Genomic DNA, 17807 nt, shown 5'->3' with positions numbered 1-17807 from the left:
AAGCTGAGAGGTAATCTGTCAGTCTCCCTTTGACACTAATTTATAGCACAAAGCCTTCTGAGCTGCATTCCTGCCTTGTTCATCTTTGCCTTTAACACACACATTGTATAACTCAACTACACATTGAAAGTGTTGCCTGTGAAGTGTCACAAACAGCAATCTTTCCTTTGTTGACAAAGCTGTACCCATGGAAAGTGTTTGTGAACAGCTTTTCATTTTCACCAAGCATGTTTTTCTTGGCTTCTCCATCAAAAATTACTTTTAGCAACAGAAATTTACGCTTGCTTTTTTCAGGCTGATTTTCGTGTGTGTGTGTGTGTGTGTGTGTGTGTGTGTGTGTGTGTGTGTGTGTGTGTGTGTGTGTGTGTGTGTGTGTGTGTGTGTGTGTGTGTGTGTGTGTGTGTGTGTGTGTTTTCCCCACTTATATCCAGTGACAGCAGCTCATCAGTGCACCTGTAAATTCCCATTCAAAAGCCCAAGTTAATGTTTTCATTAGCCTCTGCCTAATGTAATAGTACTTGACATAGTGTAAGTGATGGAGAGGCAGGGTGACCTTTCCTTGTGTCTGCCAAGCTGTTGCTGAGGCTGTGTAGTTGTCAGCCCGCAGCGAGGAGGCAGAGAGGCACTGCTGAGAACAGTCATTAAGCACAGGGCAAAGCCAGCGCTCGGCACCACTCGATACTTTTGATCTGCACATTTCAATTAGATTTCACATCGGGGCGCCTGCCTTCCCTCAGTTAGCACCTGCGACCTCCCTTTCCAACTGGCCAACCAGGTTGAAGAGGGAGGCGCACTGGAAAAGCCTATAAGTAGATGCACAAACACATGGAAACACAGCAAAGCTTTTAGGGGACATCGTAATTATTTGCTGCCCAATTTTTTGCCAAAATAATGAACAAAACACGACCTGTCATACATTAATCTTCTTCAAGCTGTTTGTGTATCTGAAGATTCTTGCATGTGGAATCCATTACACATCTCCAGATGTGCTCATCTGCAGAAATCTGAAAAATAGCTATCACGACCTGGGGTGTTGCTTTGTCAGTGTAGCACCTTAATTTACCCTGAAATGTGAGAAGGTTTCACTGAGCTCCATAACACACAGTTAATGTTCCCAGCGCTGCTTGGCCTGATAAGATGGAATCCCACAGTGTCTGGTAGATATGAATTTCCCCTAAGAGCCACATGAAGGGAGATTTTATTAAAGTGGCCTAAGCCCACTGAGTCAGCCGTTTTCTGCCAATCAAAGCAACTAGTAAGAAATATTTGTTGTTTGTCAGATATTTAAAACGACTTTCAAAAATGATACAGGAATAAATAGTGGCCCATTTTTTTTCTCCACCGTTAACAATTTGCATTTCGTGATAAGAAATTAAAGCTAGTGTTGCGTCTTTATTTCCATTATTACCAGCCAATTAGACTTTAAAACTGCTGGCTTTATTTCAAAGATGCATTTTACTGCAATTTCTAAATGGTAATTTTATCAACCCCTTTTCCTTCTGCTGTTTGTACAGGTTCATTTTTATAGTCAGTGGTGGACCATTGCTGTGAAGCTGTTAATGCTTTTTAGAGAGCAATGAACTGACTAATTTATGTCAAGTTTCTCAGTTGCAGCGGAGAAGGAAAACAATCAATAGCCATTAAACCCTGGAAGCTTTGTTGAACAGCAGTTTAACAGACCTCAGACTGTAGATGGCTGGCCTCTGGGCTTTACAGATTACAGGTGACTTACTGTTCACCAAATAATCACATCACATCACACACACCTTCACAATTTTGCAGTGAAGGACTACTAACTAGTTTATGTTTTGGGAGACAGGCAAAACTTCATAGTGAAATCCTTAATCTCTGACTGCTGTCTACAATTTTCATGGCTATTTGTTATGAGTGTAGCCGGAAAGCAGCAGTTAATATGCGCCGGCTGCCTCAGCAAAGTGCTTTCTGATCCATGATTGCATGTGTTAATGTTTCAGTTGGGTATTGATTTCCTGGCGGCCCTTTGTACACTGGATTTATCCGCCTGGCTCGCTGGCAAGTGCACCCCTCCGAATGTTTGATTAAAGTTCAATTGACTCTTCCAGTGAAGGGGCGAGGAGCCATTTCACTCCCTATTTGTAGCGCCAAAGCTCTGCCTGACATGTTCTTTTGTTCTCATTCAACCTCCTGCCACCCAAGCAGCCACCAATGCGCTGATCCTAATATCCCCACATTCAGTGAGCCTCCTCGCCTAATCCAGGGACAGACAGGACCGCAGCGCAAACATGCCCAGGCAGCTACAAATCCCGGCATGGACTGACCCACTCCGTGCCCTGTCATTCTCCAATGCTGTGCTGACTGCTAGATTTAAACTTCATCTATAAACTCACATAACTTCACATATATTTTGCTATTTTTATTTTATTTTTTTTACATTTTGAACTTCTTGCACCCTTTTTCTCATCAAAAGTGACGTCTCCTGATCAGTCTGTTTCTTTCTTTCAGGGAGAGCTCATTACCTTCTACTATTATTGGAAAAAGACACCTGAAGCAGCCAGCTGTCGAGCACACCGCAGACACCGCCGCCAACCCGTCTTCCGCCGCATCAAAACACGAACCGCTTCTACACCAGTCAATACCCCCTCCCGCCCCCCATCAAGCGAGTTTTGTACGTATATCCTACCTCTTAATTGCCAGCTGAGTTGAAAGGGTTGAGGTTTTACCTGTACTGTCTGGCAGTGAAGTAAATATGTGAAAAGTTTTTTGTTTTTTTGTTTTTTTTAATGTTTTTTCTTTTTTTGTACTTCCAGTGGACCTCAGCTCAGCCAGTGAAGATGACTTTGACAGTGAAGACAGCGAACAGGAGCTAAAAGGCTACGCCTGCCGCCACTGTTTCACAACCAGTAAGAAAACCACATCAGACATTTTCTGCACGCACACTTGTCATATGGACTCACTTGACTGTTCCTGTTCTGTCTCGGGTTCTGTGTGATCCCGCCCAGCACTGTGCTGTGTGACAGATGGGCATCAGAGGATGTCAAAACTAATTTGATCAAATCAGACATGAGCCCACAGCTCGTTCACTCTCTGCACCTCATTATCCTTCCCCCTTTTTCCACACAGCTGGTTCCCAGTACCAGGCTCCCATCTGATCACACTTAGGTTGCCATCACAACAAGGAGCCTAATATTTTTGGTTTTCCAGTGTATTAACCTTGTCATTACAGCTATTAAGGTTTAAATGCAAAATGTAACAAAGTGTGTATTATTAGATGTTAAAATGCTAACTAAATATATTCTGTAGCTTTCAGCTCATTTCTGTGTGTTGTGTGTGTCTTTCACCACCTGTGATTGTCTTATTTCACAACTGTAAATGGCTTTCCTCAGCCTCCAAGGATTGGCATCACGGGGGCCGGGAGAACATCTTGTTGTGCACCGACTGCCGCATTCACTTCAAGAAGTACGCTGAGCTGCCCCCCATCGAGAAACCTGTGGACCCGCCACCATTTATGTTCAAACCTGTCAAAGAGGAAGAGGATGGACTCAGCGGGAAGCATAGCATGAGGACCCGACGGAACCGAGGCTCGGTACGCCTTGTTCCATCCATCTATCTGTTTTCATCTTTAGAAACCTTAAAGATATCCTTGATTAATAAACAGACTAAAAAGATGAACAGCGCATTTAATACAACTTTGACTTTTATTATAGCGTATACTTGGTTTTAGAGAGGAATTGTAAAGTTTGAAAATGTTATTACTTTATATCCAAAACTACTTAAAACCCTCATACTTGTTGTGTTGACCCTGTTAACAGATGTCAACGCTACGTAGTGGTCGTAAGAAACAGACAGCCAGTCCCGATGGCCGAGCCTCACCTAGCAATGAGGATTTGCGCTCCAGCGGGCGGACTTCACCCAGTGCAGCAAGTACAGACAGCACTGACAGCAAGACCGATTCCATAAAGAAGCCAAGCAAGGTAAACATGAATGAGACTCATCAAAACCCTGTTTCCCTATGCATGTCTCTGTACAGTGCATACTCAAATGGCTCTGCTGTTTTTCCCTTCAAGAAAATTAAGGAGGAAGCTCCTTCGCCTATGAAGAGTGCCAAACGGCAGAGAGAGAAGGGGGCTTCAGATACAGAGGAGCCTGAGAGGGCCAATGCCAAAAAGTCAAAGACACAAGTGAGTGTTCAGTTTTGTTTTGCCTTGTGATTTTTTATGATTTTCATGTAATCTGTAGATCAGATCAGGCTCAACCTGTACTCTGTTTCTACAGGAGCTGAGTCGACCAGACTCGCCATCAGAATGCGAGGGAGAGGGTGAGGGAGAGGGGGAGAGCTCTGATGGGCGAAGCATAAACGAAGAGCTTAGTAGTGATCCGAAAGACATTGACCAGGACAACCGGAGCTCTTCTCCAAGCATCCCAAGCCCCCGTGATAATGAGAGCGACTCAGACTCCTCTGCTCAGCAGCAGCAGCTCCTGCAGAGCCAGCATCCTCCAGTCATCCAGTGTCAACCAGGCCCCTCAACTGCCCCTTCAGTGGCCCCTCCCCCTCCAACCACAACCCAATCACATCCCCCACAGGTCCCATCAGCAGCTGCCTCCACCAGTCTACCTCCTCAGCCTCTGCCCCAGGCCAGCCCGATGTCTCTCATCCAGTCTGGAGCATCGCTCCTTCCTCAAAGGCTTCCTTCTCCTCATTCACCTTTGACTCAGGCTCCACCTCCTGGCCCTCCGGTCCCACCTCAGTCTATACCCAGCCCACATCACGGTCCCATGCCTCCCATGCCTCATTCACTACAGCCTGGACCTTCCCACATGCCTCACCCTCACGCCATGACTCCTCAGGGATTCCCTGTGGGTCCCTCTCAGGTTCCACCCCCATCTGTTTCTGGCCAATCACAGCAGAGGCCTCACACACCACCTCCTCAGTCCCTGTCATCCTCTCAAAGTGGAGGCCAGCCTCCCAGAGAGCAGCCATTGCCCCCTGCACCAATGTCAATGCCTCACATCAAACCCCCTCCAACTACACCCATCCCTCAGATATCCACCCAACAATCTCACAAACATCCACCCCATGTATCAGCACCTCCATTCCCTCAGATGCCTTCAAATCTGCCTCCACCTCCTGCCCTCAAACCCCTCAGCTCCTTATCCAACCATCATCCGCCATCAGCACACCCACCCCCTCTCCAGCTCATGCCTCAGGGGCAGCAGCTTCAGCCCCCGCCAGCCCAGCCTCCAGTTCTCACCCAGTCCCAGAGCCTCCCGCCATCAGCCAGCCATCAGCCTCCTGCTCCTCCTCCTCCACTGCCACCCTCCGCTGCAGCCTCACACCCCAACGGACCACCTCAGCCACCCTTTTCCTCTCATCCTTTCAGTACAATTCTACCTCCAACTGGCCCACCCCCATCTTCGTCAACCTCTATGCCTGGCTTACAGCCTCCATCTTCTTCCACCTCCTCCATCTCCATGCCCCTCCCTGCCTCAGTCACCTGTGCTGGTCAGGGCCCAGTTGTCCCACCGGTACATATCAAAGAGGAGCCTTTGGATGAGCCAGAAGAGCCAGAGAGTCCACCTCCGCCGCAGAGAAGCCCCTCCCCAGCACCTACTGTCGTCAATACACCCAGCCACGCGAGCCAGTCAGCACGGTACGTCTGGCAACACTCACAACAGAGGAAGAAAAACTCACACAAGCTGTTATTTATCAGTCTGTTTAGCTGCCTGCTTTTCCACCTATGAAATCACGGCCTTCATGTGGCAAGACTTTGATGTAGCCAACAAATTGAATGTCGTCAGCAAAACAGGCATCCAAGGCTACAAGTAGCCTTGAGCTTATGGTGGCTGATGGCTCAGAATTATCAGGGATGGAGCACAGGGAGATTAATTACAGTGAGATGTGAATGAACTGAGGTATTTGAATATGAGTATCTGTAGTTGCCTTGTGCTTAAGTGACTTACAGACTGCCAGTGAATAGCAATGAGGATTTTAATTCATAGTCAGCGTAGCAGCAGAAGTGAGTGCTGAGGGAATTTATTTCCTTTTGAATAATGGACTAGAGTACACTAAGACAAGTTGGCTTTAATCTGATTATGGGACATTACACTGTCATTCAGCAAACAAAATAAAGCTGTAGCATCCTCTCTGTATCAAGTATTCATTTAGAAACTGGAACTTTTCTTTTTTTAAATGAAATGTCAAATGTGTCGACAGGTTCTACAAGCACTTGGATCGGGGTTACAACTCGTGTTCTAGGACAGATTTCTACTTTACGCCACTGGCTTCATCTAAACTGGCCAAGAAGCGAGAGGAAGCTTTGGAGAAAGCCAAGAGGGAAGCAGAGCAGAAGGCGAGGGAGGAGAGAGAGGAAAGAGAGAGAGAAAGGGAAAAAGAGCGGGAAAGAGAGAGGGAACGCGAGAAAGAGGTGGAGCGGGCTGCGGTGAGTCTTTTACCTTCTTTCATTACTTTGTGTGGAGTATTATCATTTTTCTCTGCCTCCCCCTCACACTGAACGTGGCATGTCTGTCCTCCACAGAAAGCATCCAGTTCCTCTCATGAAAGCAGAATGGGTGAACCTCAGATGGCTGGCCCAGCTCATATGCGTCCCACCTTCGACGGCCCTCCAACTACGATTGCAGCGGTGCCTCCGTACATCGGCCCAGACACCCCTGCCCTACGCACCCTCAGCGAGTATGCCCGGCCCCATGTCATGTCCCCCACCAATAGAAACCACCCCTTCTTCGTGTCCCTAAACCCTGCAGATCCACTACTGGCCTATCACATGCCCAGTCTGTACAACGCCGACCCGGCCATGCGGGAACGTGAGCTACGAGAGCGAGAGATGCGCGAGAGGGAGATACGCGAGAGAGAACTTAGGGAAAGAATGAAACCAGGTTTTGAAGTTAAACCTCCAGAAATGGACACACTCCACCCTTCGACAAACCCCATGGAGCACTTTGCGAGGCATGGGGCCATCACTTTGCCCCCCATGCCCAGCCCTCACCCGTTCGCCTCCTTTCATCCGGGCCTGAATCCACTGGAACGTGATCGGCTGGCCCTTGCAGGACCCCAGCTTCGACCAGAAATGAGCTACCCAGAAAGGTTGGCTGCTGAGAGACTCCATGCCGAACGGATGGCCACGGTGGCCAATGACCCCATCGCACGTCTGCAAATGTTCAACGTCACGCCACACCACCACCAGCACTCTCACATTCACTCCCATCTCCACCTCCACCAGCAAGATCCCCTACACCAAGGTAAATGAAAGCCCTGCTTATATTTATCACTGTTTTTTTAAACATTGTTTCTATGGCATCATTAAATCAATTAAAATTTTCAATAAATGAAAAGATATTAATTATTTGTCAGATAGTAAATGTGACCAAAACATTATAACTGAAAGTTTTACGTTGTAAATGGAAATTGTACTTTTTTATATATATATTTAATGTACTTTACATCCATTCATTCCTTGACTTAGTAGTAAACTGAGGTTTTTTTTTTATTTCCACATGAATTACAAGTGAGCAGAACAATGTAAAATGCATAATGTTTCTAATGTTAGCCAGATTTTCTCTTTATAATCCCAAGTTAATCAATCTGTAATAAAGAGTAGAGTACAAGAAAACTGTTGTGAATGTTTAAATTTGGTGAATATAGTACACAGGAGTATTTCAGTCATTGTGTTATTTAAATCAAACTGTAAATACTTTGAACGATGTTGCATCTCTCATTGCAGTGAATAAGTAAACAGGGACTTAATTATTTCTCACCATTTGATCTGAAAACATACTAAATGATTAAATTGTAACTATTTTTGCATTAACAAGGCTTACGTTTACTGTTATAACATACAATAAAAAATGTCTGCACTGAACCATGAGAGGAGTAACATCACATGAACCTGTCTCATTAATACCTGTTGCATGCATGTTGTACAGTATTTTGAGTGTACCTTGAACCTAAGACTCTGACACCCAGAAGGTGGTGGTGAATGTCTTGTGTGTGTCCCAGGTTCTGGGGCACATCCGTTGGCAGTAGATCCCTTGGCAGCTGGACCTCATCTGGCTCGCTTCCCCTACCCACCCGGCACCATCCCTAACCCTCTCCTGGGCCAGCCACCACATGAACACGAGATGCTGCGCCATCCAGTCTTCGGTAGGCTCTCAGCCATGAATAACTTCCACAATCAGAAATACCACATCCGATCAATCTGAATCTTCCAGACTACTGATTATATTGTTTGTGTTCTGCTCCTTCCAGGTGCTCCATACCCTCGGGACCTACCAGGAGGTCTACCACCACCTATGTCGGCAGCCCACCAGCTCCAGGCCATGCACGCCCAGTCCGCAGAGCTCCAGAGGCTGGCAATGGAGCAGCAGTGGCTCCATGGACACCATCACATGCACGGAGGACCGCTGCCTGGTCAGGAGGACTACTACAGGTTAGATAAGCTCCAATCATAAAATGTGGACCAGGCATGGCTTTGATCTTCCAGCTTTCAAACCATGATGCTCTTTCTGTTCCAGCCGGCTGAAGAAGGAAAGTGATAAGCAGCTGTAACCAGCCAGGGGAGGCAGCGACTGATGGGTGCAAGTCACAGGAAGTTATTACAGAGTTGTCTTGCAGAAGCTCCTAATGGACCTTTAAACACATTCGGTTTTGAAGAACAGAAAAGACCAAGTGGATCATCTGAGAATTTCTCTGGCATTTGGTTTTATTCCTTTCAAGGATGTTTTTTTTTTTTTTTGTTTTGTTTTTTGTTTTTTCCTTTCAAGAGATTGACCCTTTTTTTCTTTTTTTTTTCTTTTTAAAAAAATTTTTTTTTTTTGGGGGGGGGTATATAGCCAGTAGTGACATCCTCAAGACTCCTGCATGACAAGCTTCCCTGACGTTTTTGTAGGTGCTAGAACATGACACTGTGCTTATCAAAAAAAAAAAAAAAGACAAGACTGATCAGACCATTTATGGAAAAATAACAAGTGCTATCTTAAATTCAGCATTTATTTTAATACATTATTGGAGGTTTTTCATAATTTTAAGGAAAGCTACAGCATGGCATTTTTGAGTCTGTAAATAGTATATATAAACATATAATTATTATTATAATTATTATTATTACTAGATGTGGACTCCAAACCAAGTTGTTTCAGCCTCCAATATAATTGTTTGAAGCATTATCCCTTGTTTCAGAGGGGAGCACCATGGCATTATATGAACAGTTTCTGAGAGTTGCAGTTCAGTTGTGACATCACTGTGTTAGATTTAGTCCCACATACACTACTGTATGTAAACCATATCCCCGTCATACCCTCCACATGCATTCATCACCTGTGACTTGCAGCAGGTTGTCCGAATGTGTCAACTCAACATGTTGAGTTACTGATTGGAAACACTTGAAGAGGTGACACAAGTCACTGATACTTCAGTGGAGTGCACACTGAGGTCGCAGATCAAACAGAAAAGGATAACTTGGCACTAATGGAGCATCCTGAGCTCCACTCACCTGCTTTTACCCTTTTAATTAGTATGTAAATCAACAAAGGGGCGGTTCTTATCACTGCCATTTTTACACAGAAATTATTTTAATTCTGCTTTTCAAATTTGGACTCCTGTCACATTTTTGGCTGAACTGAAAAAAATTTCCAGTTACTTAAATATATATATGAAATTATTTGGACCTGAATTTGAACATTGTTTACTGTCAGCAGAGCTTAGCAGGACTTTAGGATTGTTTTTAAAGCATGAATGGTTGTCAGCCGGTGAGAGTTGGAGTCCGTTTTCCCTTTCTGGTCATCAGTGTTTGTTGCAGGACTCACATCTGACTGAGTTACCCTCCAACTAGGCTGTAATAATGTTCACTGTGACACTAGAGGAGGCCTGCTGACATGTGACCACTGGGAGATCTAGGGACAAGGATTAGGTCTGTTTGTGCATTCCTCTGTTTTCATATGCCTTGGTTCCTTATGGAAACACATGACCTCCTGGGGCTCAGGAGTGCCACATTTTTGTGTGCCACTGACTGTTACATGTAGTGTTGACGTGTCATACCGGCGCACATGAGCCCATGTTATTTTTTTGTTTTTGGTTTTTTCCTGCACTGCAGCCATTATGAGTTCTGCATTTGGTCAGTGCACTATGACTGCTCGACTGTCATGAACATTTAATGAAAACTGTGGCTTTTGTTATATTTTTTATTTTATTTGAACCAGTTGAAGAAACTGTACTTGCATTTAAAAGTGACCATATCTTCCCATGGAGCACTATATTTACATCTAAATGCCTGCAAACTTCAAACCCCTTACGAATATGTCTTTGAACCCCTGACAACAGCCTGTCACTCTGTGTCGCCATTTCCTACCGACAACAACGTACTTGTCGTCGTCCTTTGCCTCATCTCCTTACGATTCCCTCGCCTTTTATTCCCTCTTTTTGTGTCTCCAAACCTTTGATGTTAAGTGTTGTCAATGGTTTAGCTTCTTGTTTCAAAGCGGCAATAGCAGAATGTAAATTCTGACTGCTAAGATTTATATATATACTGGTATCTTGAAGCTTATTGTATATATGAGTAGTTGCCATGGGATGACACAATGTAAACAAAAAGTAGAAATAATAAGAAAAATTGTGAGTCCTGTGTTCTCTCCATTTGAGTATTTTGTAATTTTTTTGAAAAATTTGTGGAATTAAAATAAACAACTAAGTTACACCACACAATGCGCCTCCGTCTTTTTGCCATCTGATGCAGGTTTGTCATATTTATCGTCCTCTTTGAACGGTGTTTGTACATCAAAGTAGATCACACAAATCCAGTCTCCCACTGTAATCCAGTTTAAAGGTAAACAACTCTGATTGCTCATCGCTAACATGCTGAATTGCTTCAGTGCGAGCTCCTAATTTCCTCAGTTTTATGTTTCTACAGCTGAGCAGACAAACTTTTGCTTCCATGTCCTTAATTTTATCTACAATTATAGATATTTTTTCACAATTGATAAAACATTCCTGATTGGGTGTCTTTTTTTTTTTTTTTTGGTCAGCTTTCCATTTTGTAAGCTTCACAAACACAGGGCTTCAGAAGATCACCGCAGCAGCAGGTAGCGAATGTCGGCTGAATATTGCACTGCTTCGGTTTAAAAACATCAAAGCACAGCTAAGCCACAAGGAACACCTACTCAGACTGAGATGCCTTGCTATCAGCGGGGCAGGGCTGTCATTTCATCCTGCGCGTGGGGAGTGATAGACCAGCAATCTGTGATGGTGTGGCGCAGCGATGGCTGTCATTTTGAGAGGGAGCTATTATTCTACTGCTGCTCTGAAATGATGCCCTGTCCTCGGGAAAATCGAGGTGCCTTGCAGGCTGTATCCTGTGGATGTCATGTGACAGTGGCAGCCTCGTGAAGAGGTGCTGCTTGTTGCTGGCTGCTCGCCTCACCTCCCCATAAAACAACAAGACGTCAGAGCCGAGCAGAGCTGGCTGGTTGAATAATTCATCCCCTCCTCCTCCTTCACACCGGCGATGGAGCGACTGTGACTTGTGTCAGCTCAAATCCTTCTCATAATACTGTGTGTACCCCTCAGGCAGGCACACATGGATTCATGGTCTTAAAAGAATCTGCTCTTTCTGTCTGAATAGCAATATGTCTTTTGCTGTTGTCGCCGTGTTATTGTGTCTGCTGCATCAGGTTCCGGACATGGAGCTGCTTCATCTCCTCCATCCTCCTCTCTTTTCTTTCGCTCCACTGGGCCTTCCTCCTGCAGAACGTGATGCTCGGTGGCAGCGAGAAGCCTACATGCTATTAGTGCATTCATTTGGAAGGTAGCTGTGGAGAAGCTCTAAAGCTGAGCAGGTCCCTGTGTATCTGAAAATAAGCTGCACCAAAATAAAAGGCAAATCTGCTGCTGTCTGAATTTCATCTATAAGAAATATGATACCGTGTGGGATGTTCTGCTGTACGCCATTAACCTGTTTGCTGGTTTTACAGCCTGTTGTGGAAATAAAATCTCCTCATCCACATCCGGACAAACATTTAGTCATTTAGAAAACAAGCAACCTGTATTTATGTATAAGCGCCACTCAATAAATCAAGCCCAGCTGTAAGAATTTGATGCATGCAATTAAGGGTAATTAAACGCATCTACAATGCAAATGAGCCCACCTCAAATGTGTCTGTGTGCAGTTTGTTTCAAATATTATTCCTGGGTTTTAGTAACCTGAACATTTATGTCCATGAAACAGCCTTAACTTTTCAAGGAAGGGTCAAAGCTCTGTCCTGCAAAAAAATTAAATTAAATTTTAAAAAAATGGGAGAGTGAACTTTTAGAGACAAACAAAAGACAAACATTCATTTGGTCTCTTGCTCATTAACCTCTGAACTCCACTTCTGGTCTTATCACCACTTCCAAGGCAACTTCTTTCTCTTCAAGACCATTTGGGAAAAAAGAAAAAGGAACCAACAGTGGGAATGAATAATGGAGAGGTCTGGTGGGAGATGTTTCAGTTCATATTTCACCTCATCAGCCTGACAAGCTCTTCAGTTTTATATTTAGGATCATTGACCTGCTAAATGATAAGTCATTTAGTGAGTTTGATGCATGTGGCTGAGTATGAGCAGATACAATCCTTGTGTGTATATATACAATTTTATCTAGTTGCTACTGCAGGCAGTGTAATTAAAAATTCTAGTGAACCATCTCCAGTGGCAACTTTTCACTCTGAAACTATAACAGAGTAATGCTTGGCAGATTAAGTGCTCTAATTTTTGTCACGAGTTGATCATTATTATTATTATTATTATTATTATTATTATTATTACTTTAATCATAAGTCATCTGTAAAACTTTGCCTTGTGCTCTTTTTGAATGTTGTGAACTGCAGTTAAGGGACTGTTGCCCAAATGTATGGTCATGTTTTACCTTCCTGAAAGACAAAATCCAGCTGAAACTATAAATCTGAACTGTCAGACCACTTTCAGCCACATGCAAGTCTGTTATACCTCCATTCACCCTGGAACAACAATGCTGTCTAGTGTAACTGTGATGAAGCAGTTTTACACACATTTAATTTTGCACTAATGTAAATTTGCTCAAGTCAAAGCAGAGATTTGTTACTTTCATGTCAAATCCATCAGCTCACAGGGTCACACTGATGCTGCTGTTGAAATGACTTGGCAACATATTGACTACTGTTAAAACATGGCAGTTCATGACAACTTTACTGTTCTTCATACTTTTATACTCTTTCACAATGTGGTGTGTTCACTCAGAACAGCATTGAAAGGAGTACAATGGAAGTAGATATTTCAATGCTGGCTTTGTAATTTACAATGATGCCTTTCCCTGCACACCACAGTATAATACTCTGTCTTTAGTTAGGATCTGATGCCATTTTGATCAACTTCAAGCCTTATTCTGTTTGAGTTTATCCTGTTGCGTTGTTGTCCTCTGTCTGCTTAAGTCTCACATACTTGTAATGATACCCTGCTCTCACATTCCTATCATGACCGATCTGGATTCTCCCTCGTCTGCACCGGCAGATCAACCCAGTGTGGCCACTGGCACGGCCCGTACATTCCTCACCCTCTCCTAGCAGACACACACATACTTCCACACACATAAACGCCCTCAAGAGGCCTCTGCTAACACCCACCACAAACCTCACGCATTCTGCCTCTCATACTCCCACACTCCATCTACCTTCTGTCTCCATTGTCTTGAGTTTCATTTCAAGAGAACAGCCTGAAGTCAGAGGAACTCTTTGTTCAATAAAGCGTGCCAGGTTCAGTTCCTTGTTGGCAGAGGAGAGGCAATGCAAAGCTCACTCACTAGACTTCCAGGCTCCTCTTTAATGTGTTGTCATAAAGCATGCAGCTGGCAGAGATTTAACATTCAGTGGGACTCGTTGCTGCAGCTCACTCAGCCCCGGGTGGTGTCCCTCCAACTGTCCTGATGTATGTTCCTTACTGCAGCGTCTGTACACTGTCAGAGTCACAGAGACCTGACATTTCAGCTTCTCCACAGTACAGCATTTCAATTCACCATTCACCAATGAGAAAATCTGGAAAAATAAGGGGTTGCAGTCTTCAAATAAGTCCTCTTGTGTCATGTTAAAATATTGGGACAGTGGAGGAAAATTGGCTCTTTTGGCAGCACACACTGTTGTGAATTCATTTTTTAAGGGGAAAATAAGACTTCAGACTGGGATGTGATTTATTCCTTCATTTTTAAAGGGCAAAGAAACCCAAAACAGACTGCACATTTCCATGTGGTTAACCCCGAACCCTTTAATGTGCGGTCATGTGGGCTTCATAACCCTGTACAGTTCAGAAACAGATTTGTTTTAGTCTGAAATTTGCAAGCAAATTTAGTCCCAGAGTTATACTACATGATCAATCCCCAACTTCTTTTTTCTGCACCATGAATGTATTAGCATATACAATATTTTTATATATTATTCAGGGGTTTTAACAAAAAACATCCATTATGATGAAAAGTCTGCAAAAATAGTTAAACGTAAATACAGTTACTGTTTCAAACTTGTGCATATTTCATTTTTGTACAACAAACAAATTGAATTGTTTATTAAACTCAGCAAATCATGGGAGATTTCACTTTCATCAATCTATTTGCTTACAACATCAACTCCATGCTATTACATGATATATGCTATAAAGTGAAAATAAGCACATGGGTAACTTTGAGAAGTTTAATATATAATTTAAACACCAAAACAGTCAGTGAAATATATCATTTCTAACAAACCAAGGCAGTAGAATTACTGAGTAATTTCACCTGCATCGCTATGAGTTAAAAACAATGTTTGTACTTTTTGCCTGAGCGTTGAAACTTTCATCTTCAGTGTCACAGGACAGCGATCAAACTCTCTATCTATGGGGTTCCGTTTGTGTCAAAAAATATGGGGTTCCGTTTGTGTCAAAAAATATGGGGTTCCGTTTGTGTAAAAAAAAAGTATATGTAATATGTGTACATGTTGTTGGTTTATGTTGTTCCAATGTGTCTTTGGTACATGTCTATGGCCTAATGTTTTTGACAAGTGTTGTTGCTTTTTGTATGTGTCAATATTGCGTATGTATTTCTTGCATATGTACATGTTGTATATGTACATGTATCTGTTGCATATCTATTTATTGCACATATAAATGTTGGATGATGTAAATGTTGTACATGTATGTTGTTGCATTTGTGTTTGCTGCATATATAGACTTCGTATTTCGCTGCACGTCTTTACCTTCTGATTGGCTAATGTCGTTGCTTTCTGTTGTTGGTCAATGCTGTTGGTTTATGTCGTTGGTCTCTGCCGTTGTTGCCTTTGTCACAAATAAATGCTGAAATAGGCCATGTCTGGTCTAAGTGTTTATTAGACATTACAAAAAATGTTAGAATTTTAAGAAATACATATTTTTAAAAGCTTTCAAAATATCTCCATTATAGCATTTTTTCCCTTCAGGCGGTAATTCGGACAGCAAAGGGGTCCTAATGCAAATAGCGCCGGGATAATGATGCTGGCTACTTTTAATTTTAATAACCTAAAAAAAATATCTAAAAATATCTTCTTGGAGTTTGGGTTATTTACTGTGTATGATTGTGCGGCCGCATTGGCTGGACTCGGCCTACTCTGCATGCTAGCGAGTGTCTGGGCCACCGGATTATTCTGTCGTTCAACTGGTTCCAACTTTATTGGGACAGCAGGGGGCGTATTTGCTCAATGAACGCTAATCTTTATTTCTTCAATGAGGGTTATTTTATTATTTAAATTGAGAATATTAACGTATTCTTTGAAGATATTGTCACATTTCAAATGATCACAATGCTATTTGTGCCTTTATTCACAGGCTCTGAGGACTCACTGCAAAGTTTTGCATCCCTAAAAGTGGGAATCATTGCCTAAAATGTTGGGTTGATCTATCTACTTTGATAACTTTTGATACAATGCATTCACGTTTTACAGCAGCATGACGGCCGAGGCCACTATACGCACAAAGTAAATGTCCCCTTCAATTCCCTTATTATCTTTAAATGACAAAATTACAGAAGCCTACATTTTAAGTCCAAATTGCTCATGTAACTGAAAACATTAAAGATTTTATATTTAAACTCTGCCACACAGTACAAAAAGATACATCTTCAGCACAGAAAAGACAAATATCTTTATTACACATTAACACAAAGTTCACATTCAGATATAAACATAATGGGGGGGGGGGGGGGGGGACCTCCTTAACACAAATGCAAGTTAAGCTACATCCCCCAAAGTATTTACATTTGTTTAGTCTTGGGAAGAACATCTAACACGTTTTGTTTTTTTTTACCATCACCTGCAAGACTGAACCAGAAAACTGACATAAAATATATTTAATAAAAAAAAAAAAAAAAATCTGAGTTGTCAATGTGAACATTGTGAACAGAGTAAAACTATTTACTGATGGGGTGAACAAAACATAAAATTTCAGGTCAGGATAAAACAAACGATTGTGATTTTATAACAATATACATATCAACACATATGAATATATTTCATATCATATACATATATATATATATATATATATATATATATATATATATATATATATATATATATATATATATATTAGGCAATGATTCCCACTTTTAGGGATGCAAAACTTTGCAGTGAGTCCTCAGAGCCTGTGAATAAAGGCACAAATAGCATTGTGATCATTTGAAATGTGACAATATCTTCCAAGGATAAGTTAATATTCTCAATTTAAAATAATAAAATAACCTTCATTGAAGAAATAAAGATTAGCGTTCATTGAGCAAATACGCCCCCTGCTGTCCCAATAAAGTTGGAACCAGTTGAACAACGACAGGATAATCCGGTGGCCCAGACACTCGCTAGCATGCAGAGTAGTCCGAGTCCAGCCAATGCGGCCGCACAATCATACACAGTAAATAACCCAAACTCCAAGAAGATATTTTAGATTATTTTGGGTTATTAAAATTAAAAGTAGCCAGCATCATTATCCCGGAGCTATTTGCACTAGGACCCCTTTGCTGTCCGAATTACCGCCTGAAGGAAAAAAAACCGCTATAATGGAAATATTTTGCAAGCTTTTAAAAATATTTATTTCTTAAAATTCTAACATTTTTTGTAATGTCTAATAAACACTTAGACCAGACATGGCCTATTTCAGCATTTATTTGTGACAAAGGCAACAACGGCAGAGACCAACGACATAAACCATCAGCATTGACCAACAACAGAAAGCAACGACATTAGCCAATCAGAAGGTAAAGACGTGCAGCGAAATACGAAGTCTACATATGCAGCAAACACAAATGCAACAACATACATGTACAACATTTACATCATTCAACATTTATATGTACAATAAATACAAATGCAACAGATACATGTTCAACATGTACATCATGTACATATACAACATGTACATATGCAAGAAATACATACTCAATATTGACATATACAAAAAGCAACACTTGTCAAAAACATTAGGCCATAGACATGTACCAAAGACACATTGGAACAACATAAACCAACAACATGTGCACATATTACATATACTTTTTTTTGACACAAACGGAACCCCATATCTACCGACGTCACTGCTGGTGTAAATCCCGACTTAAAAATGTAATAAACTGTCTTGATTGGCTACATTTTCTCATTTCTTGCTGATGTGATTGGCTGTTCTTGCTGTCACTCACAATGTGAACGAACTCATAATGGCTCGGCTAGCCGTGAAGCTAGTGACAAAACACTGTGCGGCAGTCTTCAGTCACAACTTTGGTTGTATAATAACTATCACGCAGTAAAAACAAACAAACGTTAAGA

At 42.3% G+C, this 17807-nt stretch overlaps 1 protein-coding gene across 4 annotated transcripts in view; it reads left to right on the top strand.

The window, feature by feature from the left end:
* The window catches only part of rerea (arginine-glutamic acid dipeptide (RE) repeats a), a 94962-nt gene extending 84285 nt beyond the window's left edge, over nucleotides 1-10677 (top strand). For 2 of the 4 annotated variants that reach the window (XM_079239216.1, XM_079239217.1), the window contains 11 exons: nucleotides 2482-2644; nucleotides 2787-2879; nucleotides 3363-3562; nucleotides 3789-3950; nucleotides 4044-4157; nucleotides 4252-5627; nucleotides 6191-6416; nucleotides 6513-7233; nucleotides 7991-8134; nucleotides 8240-8420; nucleotides 8506-10677. In XM_079239216.1, coding sequence (XP_079095342.1) covers nucleotides 2482-2644; nucleotides 2787-2879; nucleotides 3363-3562; nucleotides 3789-3950; nucleotides 4044-4157; nucleotides 4252-5627; nucleotides 6191-6416; nucleotides 6513-7233; nucleotides 7991-8134; nucleotides 8240-8420; nucleotides 8506-8539 — 3414 coding nt within the window. In that variant the 3' untranslated portion in view covers nucleotides 8540-10677. Of the gene's footprint in view, nucleotides 1-2481; nucleotides 2645-2786; nucleotides 2880-3362; nucleotides 3563-3788; nucleotides 3951-4043; nucleotides 4158-4251; nucleotides 5628-6190; nucleotides 6417-6512; nucleotides 7234-7960; nucleotides 8135-8239; nucleotides 8421-8505 lie in introns of all 4 variants that reach the window. The other 2 variants (XM_079239215.1, XM_079239218.1) reach the window with 1 other exon arrangement.
* The last annotated feature ends 7130 nt before the right edge of the window (nucleotides 10678-17807 follow it).

The sequence above is a fragment of the Telmatherina bonti genome, assembly GCF_933228915.1.
Source record: "Telmatherina bonti genome assembly, chromosome: 4".
In the NCBI taxonomy this organism is placed as follows: Eukaryota; Metazoa; Chordata; class Actinopteri; order Atheriniformes; family Telmatherinidae; genus Telmatherina; species Telmatherina bonti.
This window is presented reverse-complemented; position numbering and strand designations above follow the sequence as displayed.